At 58.2% G+C, this 12,147-nt stretch overlaps 2 protein-coding genes across 7 annotated transcripts in view; both read left to right on the plus strand.

Annotated features, from left to right (window-relative positions):
• The window catches only part of Trappc6a (trafficking protein particle complex 6A), a 7,488-nt gene extending 4,727 nt beyond the window's left edge, over positions 1-2,761 (plus strand). For 2 of the 5 annotated variants that reach the window (XM_031385570.1, XM_031385569.1), the window contains exons 2-6: positions 776-843; positions 994-1,111; positions 1,579-1,666; positions 1,780-1,873; positions 2,509-2,761. In XM_031385570.1, coding sequence (XP_031241430.1) covers positions 776-843; positions 994-1,111; positions 1,579-1,666; positions 1,780-1,873; positions 2,509-2,540 — 400 coding nt within the window. In that variant the 3' untranslated portion in view covers positions 2,541-2,761. The remainder of the gene's footprint in view (positions 1-775; positions 844-993; positions 1,112-1,578; positions 1,667-1,779; positions 1,874-2,508) is intronic. The other 3 variants (XM_031385571.1, XM_031385568.1, XM_031385572.1) reach the window with 2 other exon arrangements.
• Positions 2,762-3,343: 582 nt separating this feature from the next.
• Nkpd1 (NTPase KAP family P-loop domain containing 1) lies at positions 3,344-11,590 on the plus strand. 2 transcript variants are annotated; one of them, XM_031385573.1, is made up of 5 exons: positions 3,344-4,562; positions 5,217-5,405; positions 6,375-6,821; positions 8,468-8,599; positions 9,505-11,590. In XM_031385573.1, the coding sequence occupies exons 2-5, from the start codon at positions 5,315-5,317 to the stop codon at positions 11,307-11,309; spliced, it is 2,475 nt and encodes an 824-aa protein (XP_031241433.1). In that variant the 5' UTR covers positions 3,344-4,562; positions 5,217-5,314; the 3' UTR covers positions 11,310-11,590. The 2 variants fall into 2 exon arrangements, with proteins under 2 accessions (XP_031241433.1, XP_031241434.1); XM_031385574.1 differs by having other exon boundaries at positions 3,345-4,562; positions 5,287-5,405.
• Positions 11,591-12,147: the final 557 nt, after the last annotated feature.

A 12,147-nucleotide genomic window follows, 5' to 3' on the forward strand; every position in this document is an offset into this window, starting at 1 on the left:
CCCCCCCCCCCCACTGAGCTGGCATTTCATTTGAACTTGGTGGTGTTGGAGTTGGACTGAATGCAAGGTCTCAGGTGTACTAGGTGAATACCTTACTGTTAAGCCTTGTCCCCCAACCCTTCGCTGTAATTGGCTTCAGTTCACTCTAGTTGAGGATGATCTGATGGCCTTGGTCCACCCACCTTCGACTCCCTGATGTTGGGACTATAGGGATAGCCTATAATCTTGTAATTTTTTTTTTAAAGATAGGTTTTGGCTTTGTTGCCCATGCTGGCCATAAATACACTCTGTAGTTAGGCACCCATGACCTTCCTTCTGCAGCATCCCAGAGAGTAGGAGTGACAGGTGACAGGTCTACAGTGGCATTGGGCAGCTTCTTAACCCTTCTGAAGCCCAGCTGGCCTTAGTTGTCCATCCATCCCCCCACCCTCCAATCCCCCATCCCCTGCTGCCAGGCTGAAGGCAAACAGCATGAGCACCTACAACAAGCGTACGTCCGACTCCCTGCTTCTCTAGCTGGGTGTCTGTGCTGGCCACTGATGGCCTAGGTGAACTTGGCAGGTAGGCCCCAACCTCACAAGGACAGCATGGGGTTGGGACAGGCAAAAGGGACTGGGTTCAGAGACTCAACCTTCAACTTGGGCAGGAGACCAGCACTGCTTCCAGGGATCTGATAGAAGGATCTAGAAGCTGAGCTTTCCTGGCCAAGAGAATTGAGCACCAGGGAAGAAACCTGCACGGTGTCCTCCTAAGCCTCCCTTTCTTGGCCTTCTAGGGAAAGAAGAAGAGCCTGTCAGTCCTGGAGGGCCTGGGCTTCCGCGTGGGCCAGGCTCTGGGTGAGAGGTGAGAACCGGCCCCACCTGCCTTCTGCTGCTTGGGAGGGTGGGCAGACCTGAAGTTGGGGTTCCTGCTGACAAGACCTAGGGTGGGGAAGATTTCACAGGCCCATGCACATACCGTGTGGGCCAGGCTTCGTTCCACATCCTCATCCAGGCTGCCCAGGGAGACACCGGCCTTTAGGGAGGAGCTCGATGCCCTCAAGTTCCTGTGCAAAGATCTGTGGGCGGCCATGTTCCAAAAGCACATGGATGGACTCCGCACCAACCACCAGGTGGGTGTGGGAGCCCAGCTCCGCAACATGGCTTCCAGGTTAGGGGCAGTGGGGCCCACTGGGAACGTAGGAGGCAAGAGGCCTAGAGTGCCTTTACCAGCTACCCCTTCTCCTTGGAGCCCCTAAGGGAGGTCAGGGCCCCAGCGGGTGGCAGGGCTGTTTCTTCAACTTCAACCCGCCCCTCAGGAGTGATCCCTACACAGTCAGCTAGTGGCCTCAACATGATGGTTCTTGTCCCAGGCTAGTCCCAGTAGTCTCCACTGAATACCCATGCTGTACTCATTCCCAGCCACCACATCAAGGGCCAGAGAGTCGGCTTCTCCCAGCATCCCTGCCAGGCAGGGACTGTTCCTAATGCCACATGGCCCGACAGGGTGTCCCACATGCCTCTGAGGGATTGGATGCTGCCTTGTGAGGTTCCTTCCCTCCCCTTTGTCAGTGCCCAGCCCCCAGGCTCTTTTCTGTTGCCAGGGGACCTATGTGCTGCAGGACAACAGCTTCCCCCTCCTCATCACCATGGGCTCGGGGCCACAGTATCTAGAGGAAGCCCCCAAGGTATCGGGTGAGGGACAGGACATGCCCATCTGTCCACCCCTGCTAGGCCTCTCCTGGGGCTGGGGCCTGGCCTTCCTCTTCCCACAGTGTTCTGTCCCCCACCCCTACCCCAGTTCCTGGCCTTCACCTGCGGCCTTCTGTGTGGCGCCCTCCATACATTGGGCTTCCAGAGCTTGGTCACCGCCTCTGTGGCTTCCCTGCCCGCCTGTAAGTTACTGGGGGATGGGTGCTTTGCTTTGGGATGTGTGTGGGCTTTGGGGCTTCCGCATCCATTGTCCCTCATCAGTGCTGGGAAGGGGAACCAGCTTACCAAACTGTACGTGACGTGGAATTTAAAGTCCAGACACAGGTAACATGGGTGGAATCATATGCCCAGCCTGTGTCCCTGGGGTGCCTCTAAGAGAAGAAGTGGGCACAGGACCCAGTGGGACATCTCATACCCTGGCCAGGTTCCCGATGGCTCGGAATGGTGGACTGGACACCCGTCTGCTATTATCTTGACCCCATAGAGCACTGCTGGGCCTAGATGACTCCTCCCGCCACTCGGGATATGGGCTTAATGAGCAGGACACATCAGGAGCTCAGGCTAGCCCTCCTGCCTCTGGGCTCCCCTGTGGTCTGGGTGTGGGACAGTTGGGTGGGGAGGTACCCCTGTGATCCACTCACTGCCAGGACCACCCAGGCTGTTAGTGCAGAGTGGGGTGGATGGCTAGCCCTCTCACAGGCTTTAGCCCTCTCACAGGCTTTAGCCCTCTCACAGGCTTTAGCCCTCTCACAGGCTTTAGCCCTCTCACAGGCTTTAGCCCTCTCACAGGCTCTCTGCCTTGGCTCTTCTGTTCCAGGTAAGTTCCAGGTGGTGATCCAGAAGTCCTGAGGACCCCAGGCTTGCCCTTCCCTAACCTCAGTCTCAGAATGTGGCACTTGGCCCTCCCTCGATGCTCAGCTCTACAGGTGTCCTTGAAGCTGGAGCTCACAGGCTCAGGACCGGGAATGTCCTGGGAGGTGGGACCCTCCCCTGAGTTCAAAGTTGGCATGGAGGCATATTAAGGCATCACCCAGATGACAGATGTTCAGTAAAGGTTCTTTATGTGGAAACAGACCTGTGCAGTGGCTTATCACATCCTCCGCACCCACACCCACCCTGTGAGCTCTAGGCACACCTGGCCCAGTTCATGGGCTCTGCCAGCCAACAAGTCTGGGGCTGCCCCCAGCCCAGCAGGTCACACCCTACCATCTCGTTCTGATTGTATTTGTAGCATCTGGGCTGCCCTTGGGCTTAAGCCTGGAATCTACTGCCCACTGTTGCATGGGTAAACACCCAGGCCCAGGGACTGTAGACTGAGGTGGCTGAGAAGTAACAAGGGCTGCTGGCTCTTCTGTTAATTTAAGTGTGTGTGTGCGCGCGCGCACACACTGAATCTAGTCCTCTGCAAGAGGAGTTAGCACTGTTAACTACTGAGCCATCGCTCCAATACAACACCCCTAAGATAAGGCCTCTCGGGGTGGGACAGATGTGTCAGAAGTTAAGAGTGTTTGTTGCTCTTGCTGAGGACCCAGGTTCGATTCCCATCACCCACATGGTGACTCACAACCACCCATAACTCCAGTTCCAGGGGATCCGATGCCATGTTCTGACCTCACATAAATGCAAGCAAAACATTTATACACATAAAATGTGGTAAAAAGACCAGGCCTCATTATGTAGCTCAGATAGCCTGAACTCATAAATGGTTCTCCTGCCTCAGCCTCCCAAGTGATGACAGATGTGTGCTGCCAGGCTCAGCTGGGTCCCTCAGCTGGGTCCCTGTGGGGACAGCATCCACCTCTGTGGAATGTGCTGTGTTCCTTAGCCTGTCCCTTCCCAGTTTCCTACAACTAAACTCTTTGTCCCCCAATTTGCATAGAGACCCCTGACTAGTCAGCTCCACCCGAGCCCTCTCTCAGGAGCCAGCAGCCTTGGATCTCTGCCCCTTTGCTGCACAGCCTTGTGGGCAGGAGCTGGCACCCTACGGTTCACCTCTAAATACAATCCCTGTCTCCCAGAGGACAGTCCCTAAAGAAGGGGCTTGAAGGACAGCTGGCAGAAAAGAAACTTCACAATGGGAGGAAGGTGGCCAGGTCTTTACAGCAGGAAGCCTCCCCCAGCCCTACCCCAGCTGATACGAGGAAAGAGCTCAACAGAATAGCGTGTCCCTTTGCCCAGCACCTCTTTGGTCCTATTAGACACAGGGCAGGGCCCCAGAAGTCACTGCCTGCTTTCAACTCCCTAGTCTGTGTGGTCTGGGGCAAGGAAGGGGCTTTGTGTTTTGTGGTCTGGGCCTCAGTTTTTTCATCTGTGAAGTGGGCACTATCAAAGCTCTGTGGGTTGTGATGATAAAGGGGGCTACTGAGTGGCCAGGCTCAGAAGCCACTCCCTGTATGTGCTGTTTCCCAGGTACTATGTGGGGCACCCGCAGCAGCACCTGGTAAATGGGTCAGCTGGTGCTGTATGGAAGGGCCAGCCCTAGCCTGGGCGGACTCATCTGCTTGACAACTTCAAAAAGCAGGTGCCAACCTGGCCTATTCAGCAATGAGGAAGCTGAGGCTCAGAGAGATGAAGTCACTGACCCACAGTCACACAGCTGGGCCACAGAGGAACTAGCAGACCGTGTCTATTTGAGATTCACTCTGCCTCCTCCATACCAGAAGAGGTGCCCAGAAACCTGGTGTGAGGACTCACCACCCCCTCCTGGGTTCATCCTGTCAGAGGCACCCAGTCCTAGAGAGCAGCAGGCTGGGCACCTGCCCAAAGGGCGGGGACACGCGCAGGAGAACCGGCCGAGCGGGCGCCACTGGGCTCCAGCCAGGCCTGCGCGGGGCCACAGGCAGGGAGCTGGGGCCGTGTGGCCACCACCAGGTAGGTACTGAGAGATCAGGCTGGGATGGGCGCGGGGGTGGGGTGGGGTAGGGGGTGGGTGCCGCGTGCAGTGGCAGGTGGGGCCACTGGCCTGGCCCCCAGCCCTAATCACCCAGATTCTCTCTCCTCATCCTGGGCCAGACAGTATCTTTCCCAGCTCAGGTTTGATTCATTCTCAGAGCCTGTGACACACGCTGCCCCCCAGAGGCTGCCTTGACTCGGCAGAAGGCCGCCTGTTTCCCGACCCTCCTCTCCATCTCCTTTAGTCCCAGGCTTTGTTTGTTTGTTTGTTTGTTTATGTTTTTGCTTTGTGAGAGGAGGTCTCACTGTGTAGCTCTTTCTAGCCTGAAACTCAGAGGTCCCCCTCCCTCTGTCTCCTGAGCGCTGGGATTAAAGACATGTGCCACCATGTTGGGCAGTTTCTAACTCTTGGACTTCAGATTAGCTTGGTTTGGTGGTTTCCGAGGTCAGGCTGCATCAGCATCCTCGAGCCCTCCCCCACAACCTCAGTACTCCCCACCTGGCCCCAAAGTAACCTCCAGCTGTCTGGCCATTGTCTTTCATGTGGCCATGCCACTTCTCCATTCTGTGCTCACTACAGTGACCCAAGCAACGCCCCCCCCCCATCTTTACTTTGCCTTTTGCCTGTCCAAGGTCACGGGGGCCATCATAGATCCAGGGAGCCAGGAGCCCCGCCAAGCTGAACACTGACCCTTCTATGTAGGACAGGGCCACTGACGTCACGGCCCGCCATGCAGAAGAACTACAATGTGCACTTCACCAAGAATGCCCGGACCCCCAATGAACGATATTTTTTGGACCCCGAGTTGGGGCACCAAAAAGGTAAGGGCTCATTTTTGAGGGGTGGGCTGTGGCAGGAGAGGCAGGTAGGGGTGGCTGGGTGCTGAATTTATGTACAAGGGAAGAAACGGGCTCCAGGGAGAAAAGCCACAAGAGCCAACTGTGGCACATGCCTGGAGTCCCAGCATTTTCCAGGCTGAGATGGGGGGATTGTTGCAAGTTCCGGGCTAGCCTGGGCTACAGAGTGAGATTGGTCTTACAGAAAAGGGCTAAGACAGGGTCTCGCTCTGTAGCCCAGGCTGGCCTTGACCTAGGTTCAAACACTCCTTCTGCCCCAGCCTCTCCCACGAGCCCGAGACAACAGGTGTGTATCACCTTGCTTGTCTCCTGGAGAATCCAAAGGTTGAATGTTCCCCGGGGGTGGGAGCAGGGGAGTCTTGTCTGCAAATCTCCATGCTATGGGGGCTAGCCTCCAGAGGAGCCATATGGTGGGAGAAGGAAGGACAGTGGGGGAGGCCCCTTCTGAGTGTGTATGAGCTGGTGGCTCAGATAGGTTCCCACAATAACCAAGGCAAGTGAGGAGGGGCCGGTGACTTCCTGTTAAGACTGTCACAGACTCCTGCCCACCGGCCTTCTCAGCTCTTGGCCTGTCCCTCCCTCCCTCATAGTCACCACTCTGGCCACTTCTGACTAGCCAGGCCCTCAACCACCCTCACCCTGAGACTTTGTAGTGGGGACCCTCTTGGGATATAGGAAGTTAGTCTCAGGATTTGGGGTGCCAAGATACACTGATAACTGGTGTTCTCTCTGTGTCCTCCCTGAAAAGCACAAACCCTGTGTGTTCTGCCTCCGCCCTCCCCTGGGTCCTTTGAGCCCCTCTCACCTCGGGGGCCTCTGGGGCTCCCATGGATGCTCCAGTCCAGCCTCACCAAACAGCACAACCTGGTTCAAGCCAGCGTCCCCCCGGGGACTGGGACTCAGTCCCAGTCACCCCCACTTCCTTCCTTCTAGGATGCTGCCGTCAGTGGTACCAGGACCCGGTGGCCACTCACACCCATGGGCCCTATCAGCTGTCCCCCCAGGCTCACTGGCAGCAGACTTACCGCAGCCACCGAAGTGGCAGCGGCTGTCGCCGGTGTCCCCAGCCCCTCATTCTGCAGCGACCGCGGCAGCAGCAGCAGCGACAACCCCCACCCCTCCCTCCCAGCCCGCTGCGGCAGCGGCATGGTCCAGTTCGTGGGGCCCAGAAGGGGTCACCCCCGATCGCCGCTGCCCGCATGGGACCAGCCAGCGCCTCCCAGCCTGTCACCTCCTCACCCACCGCAGTATCAGCCATGGCCAGCAGCGGCCCAGCCCTGCCCTCTGCAGCCGGCGCCCTCCTGGAGCCCAGCGAGCCCACCGAGGCGCGGCCCCTGCCTGCGCCCGCAGCCTGCGGCTCCTTCACCTCCTACGGCGCGGGTGCTCAGCTCAGGCCTTCCTTCTGGGGCTGCGTCCGTATCTGCCTTGCTTCTGCCTGAGCCTTCTGCTCCCTGGCTGGCACTTTGGGCCTGTCCTCACTCCATACACATTCTGGTCCCTGTCAAGAGGGTGCTCATCCCACCTCCTGGGTCTCTGCCTCAACTATTGGGGTCCCTGACTTCAGGGCCAGGCCTGTGTTCGGTGCCTCTGCCCTTGTCCCTTGGCTGGCGCCCTGCCTTTGCTGTCTCTCTTCTTAGGCCTCTCTCCACTGGCCCACAAGGCCAGAGAGGACGAGGGGCAGGGGGTGATGATGACCTGGGGCAGCTTTGTTGGCCAGCTCTGGCGCTGGGAGGGTGCAGGGGGGTGACACAGGTCTAGAGTGGAGGTTGAAGAAGAGGCAGGGATTGGGTGGGGGAGGGGAGTGCACTCAGGGATGGGGGGATGTGGGAACCCCATATGGCACACCACAGGAAGACAGCTCAGTGAGGAAACTGTAGGATCTCTAGATGACAAGCACACCGAGGACAAATAAGACAGACAAAAAAGGGGGCCCTGGGTTTGAAATGGGGCCATTATACCAGACCTCATTAGGGTACAACCCAGATAGCTGGGTCACATTAGGCATAGGTTCTTAGGTGGCCTGCTCCAGGCACAGCCAAGAAGAGACAAGCATAGGCTTGGGGTATCCCTCAGATAAGGGGGCCAGGAGTCCATCAGGTGGAGGGAAGGGCTGGCAGCCTGACCAGGTTCGGGAGTGGTAGCGGAGGTGAGGATACACAGCTGCAACAGGTAATTCGTGAGGACTCACGGCATGGCGCCTGGGGCTGGTATGCCCATTTCATACTCAGAAAAAGAGAGGCTTAGCAAAGTGAGATCACCCATTGATTAGGCATGGCTGGGGACGAGGCCTGCTCAGGCAGGTCATTGTCACCTCAGCTCACCTTATCCCAAGTTTCCTCCTGGCTCTGTGGCCAGGCACTGTCCCATCCCGGAGCCCACTACACCCCATAAGGCTGGCTCAGCTTCCGTGACCGAGCCCCACCTTTTAGACACCCGAATTCCAGGTTCAAGAAGCAATTCTCAGGGGACAGGGTAACCCCTGCAGAAGGGACATTATGGTGCTTGTGCCTGAGATCCTCTGGATGAGGAACTTTTCCCCAAGTGGCCATTGGATACGGGGACTTTGACCAGTGTCCAAGACTCTGCCTCCATGACTCTTACTGTCTTGTCACAAGAAGAGACAAGAGTCTCCCTGTGAGGAACAGAGCATACCTGGGGAGCTGGGGTCTGAGGGGGCTTGTGAGAGTGTGAGGGTGTCTTGGCAGTTGAGGGCCTTGTGCCACAAGAAAGGCCCATGGGATTTTCCTAGGAGAAACACAGGCTTGTAAGGGGCTGAGCAGGCCGAGGGAGGTAGGACCAAGATAGCCAGATTGCATATGCTGCAGAGCTGGGAACACAGCACAGAGTCAGAGCCTAGAAGGAGCAGAGATGCCCTTCCATGTAGGGGTTTGACCTGGGTCACCTTGGGGATTCAGCGGGGAGGGTACTGGGGCCAGAGCAGGGCTGAAGGCATGGAAGACTCATGGGAGGAGGGAGGACAGCACCCAGCCAGCCTCATTGACTCAGTTCCTCTTTCCCACCCCTAGACATCCTGACAGAGGATGATGTCTACTGCAGCTGTCTGGCTAAAACTCTGTGTCACGTGCCCGTCCCTGTGACTGTGGGCTTCTATGCTCCCTTCGGCTGCCGTCTTCACTTGATGTTGGATAAAATCATGAGTAAGTATCTGCATACACTGATCGTGGGTGGGGGACAGGAAGCATGGTTTCTGGTCCCTGCCCTCTTTTCCAAGTCACGCCCGTTTCTCATCACCTCCATCCCCACCAAATCCACTCTGAAGAACCTTCCTGCTGTACCCATGGCAGCCTTGGTCATGCTCAGTCATGGCTAGAGTGCAGCCCCTGCTGACCGTCCATCCCCCCTGCACCCCCCCCCCCAGCTGTGACAAAGGTGCCGGAGAGAAAAGGTCAGGATATAGAGAAGGATGTTTCTGAGTTCCAACCCTGGGCTAGGTCACGGGCGAGATGACGGTCCTGCTCACTCATCACGGGTCTCACATCCTGTCCTAGAGTACTCACCACCCATTGTTCAGATGCCACCAGTGCCTCCTGGGTGTTTGAGTGATCCAGGAATGACCCAGAGAAAGACACAGGTTCTGCTTGATGCCTTGTCCATTCTCTTCCCACACTTCACCCATTCATTCATAGATCCATTCATTCATCTCGTGCCTGAGCATTTCACCCATTCATTTATCCATGTAGTCATTCATTATCTTGCACCTAGGCATTTCATTCATTTGTTCACATATCCAGCCATTCTCTTGTATATGAGCATTTCATTCATTCGTTCATCTATCCATCAATATTCTTGTACCCGGTCATTTCATTCATTTATTTATCCAACCACCCATTCCCGGAGTGGCCACAACTTAAGGCCCTATCTTTCTTGTGACACCCAGGCTGCTTTACCCTTTTGCCTGGTCCTGGCTTGTTCTCCCCCCCTCCCTTCCCCTCTCTTGGGGAGGTTCCTTCTTCTGTCCTAGACCTCCAGGCCTCCCCCTTCCCCCTCCCCCTTACACCACCCTCTCCCAGTCTCCACTGATGCCTTCCCTTCCCTCCTCCAGCGCTGATGCAGCAGGAGGCCGCGCAGCGTGAGAGTGAGGAGCTGCAGCGCGTGCAGTGGCAGCCACGGCGCGTGCGCGGCTGGGGCGTCCCGCAGCTGCTGTGGTTCCTGGTGTTTCTACAGCCGGTGATCACCGATCTGCACCTGCGGCGCAGGAACGTGCGCTTCCTGTTCATCCGCTTCAGTGCCTGGCAGTACGCAGGCACCGACAAGCTGTGGGCGGGGCTGGTGACCACGCTTTGCGACGGCATCCGCCACCACTACGGCGCGCTGCCCTTCAGCGTGTACTCGGTGCTGGGCAACAAGCCCTGTGGCCCGCGCGATGGCCTCTGCCAACGCGAGTGGCACTGCCGACGTCGCGTGTGCCTGGCGCTGCTGGCGCTGCTGGCCGCGCTGTGCCTGGGCGTGGGGCTGCTGTACCTGTCGCTGGGAGGCCACGCGCCGGGCCACGGAGAGCGTGGCGTGCTCAAAGCGCTGGGCGGCGCGGCCACCACGCTGTCCGGCTCCGGGCTGCTCATGGCCGTGTACTCCGTGGGCAAGCACCTGTTCGTGAGCCAGCGCAAGAAGATCGAGCGCCTGGTGTCGCGTGAGAAGTTCGGCAGCCAGCTGGGCTTCATGTGCGAGGTGAAGAAGGAGGTGGAGCTGCTCACGGATTTCCTGTGCTTCCTGGAGATCTACCAGCGACGCCGGCTGCGCGTGGTCCTCGAGGTCACCGGGCTGGACACGTGCTACCCGGAGCGTGTGGTGGGCGTGCTAAACGCCATCAACACTCTGCTTTCCGATAGCCACGCGCCCTTCATCTTCATCCTGGTTGTGGACCCCAGCATCCTGGCCGCGTGCCTGGAGAGTGCGGGTAACATGAAGGGCACAGCGGACAACGGATACCTGTTCCTCAACCGCACGGTCACGCTACCCTTCTCGGTGCCGGTCATGGGCCGTCGCACCAAGTTGCAGTTTCTGCACGACGCGGTGCGCAGCCGGGACGATCTGCTGTTCCGGGAGTTGACGATCAAGCTGCAGCCGCAGAGCCCCGGGGACTTGGGCGCAGGTGAGGGTACTCAGCTGCTGGCGGTGGAGACGCAGGCGGACGCTGAGCGCACGCAGGGCCGCGTGGACGCGGAGGCGGCGCGGCGCATCCAGGAGGCGCTGTGCTGCTTGCACGACGAGGGTGATTGCCTGTACGAGTATGTGCCAGACAACGTGGTGTCCATGCGGCGCATCGTCAACACGGTGCCCATCACCGTGCGCCTGTTGCAGCAGCAGCAGCAGCAGCAGCCCGACCGAGTGGGACCCACACCGCGGCACGCAGTGGCCTGGGTCGTCCTCGCCAACCAGTGGCCTTGTCGTCTCAGCTGGGTGCTGCAATGCCTGGAGGACCGGCAGCAGGCAGGGGGCGCGCCAGAAGGTCGCGCACGTCTCTGGGACGTCTTCTGCGACAACAGTCGAGAGCTGCACACCATGACCAAGGCTTTGCAGAACGTACTGGACCTGGATGGCGACCCCGAGCTTTTTGAGCGCTTTCTAGGCACTGATTTCCCCTTTACCGTGGCCGAGGCGCAGAGTTTGCTGCGCTGCACTGTCAACCTGGACCATTCCATCCGCCGCCGCATGGGTCTCATCAGGGCCGTCAGTGCGCTCAAGCCGCCCAGCCCACCCAAGTCCCCATCCCAGGACGGTCCCCAGGCCAGTCCCAGAGCCATTATCGCCGCAGGCACGTCCCAAGCGTGCCAAGGATCAGGACACAGTAGAGAGGCATATCAGACCCGGGATCGGACGCATGGGGGCAAGCCAAAGCCGATGGCCTAGGTCCTTTAATTTCAGGGGTGTAGAGGCCACTTGGGTGTGGGATGGAGAACACCAGCCACAGGGGACAGCAACATCCCACCTGCCCTGATGAAGGTGTGAGGGCAAGAGTTAGGTTCAAGAGCAATGGGGTATTGGATGGCCACACACCCATATGACTTTGGAAGTCAAAGGGCGCCAGGTAGGAAGGAGTAGGCAGCTGCTACACCAGTGCCTGAGCAAGCAGAGGAGTCAGTGAGGAACACAGAGTCAAAGACGCAATAAAGGAAGCTGTGGAAAGCCAAGGCTCTCTTTCATGTCCTGGATTTCTGGCTAGGTGAGGATGCCATCTGACCCACCTACTTCCTTCTCAGGGAGCCAGGCCTCTGGACTGTATCCTGGCAACTGAAGTTGGCATTCTAAGTGGTAGGAGGCTTGCGGGGGTGGTGGGTGAGGCTGCGGGGGTAGGGATGATGAAGGGCAGACGCCAAGTTGACTCAGGTGAAGGGGAGCACCCAGGCCTCAGGGGATCCCAGGCCTTTTGTCCCCACACCCTAGCCTGCCCTCTGTGGGCAGGGCAGGAACTGGCACTTCCCAGGGTGGTGCCTGTGGCCTCACTAGGTAGCTCCATCCCTGTCCCTCAGCATGTGTGTTAGGCTTCAGCCAGGTGGGTGTGGGTGGTGCTGCCTTCCCCAGATAGGCAGGTAACTGTCCCGGAGGGACTGTTGAGGCACTTTACAAGTCACTCCTGGGCCACTGGCTGGACTCTGGTTACCATCTGTGAAGACACGTCACCAACAGGGAAGTTGAACAGGGATTTGGAAATGAGGGGAATGTAGAGTCAGAGCAAAGCCAGGCAGGA

The sequence above is a fragment of the Mastomys coucha genome, unplaced genomic scaffold, assembly GCF_008632895.1.
Source record: "Mastomys coucha isolate ucsf_1 unplaced genomic scaffold, UCSF_Mcou_1 pScaffold21, whole genome shotgun sequence".
In the NCBI taxonomy this organism is placed as follows: Eukaryota; Metazoa; Chordata; class Mammalia; order Rodentia; family Muridae; genus Mastomys; species Mastomys coucha.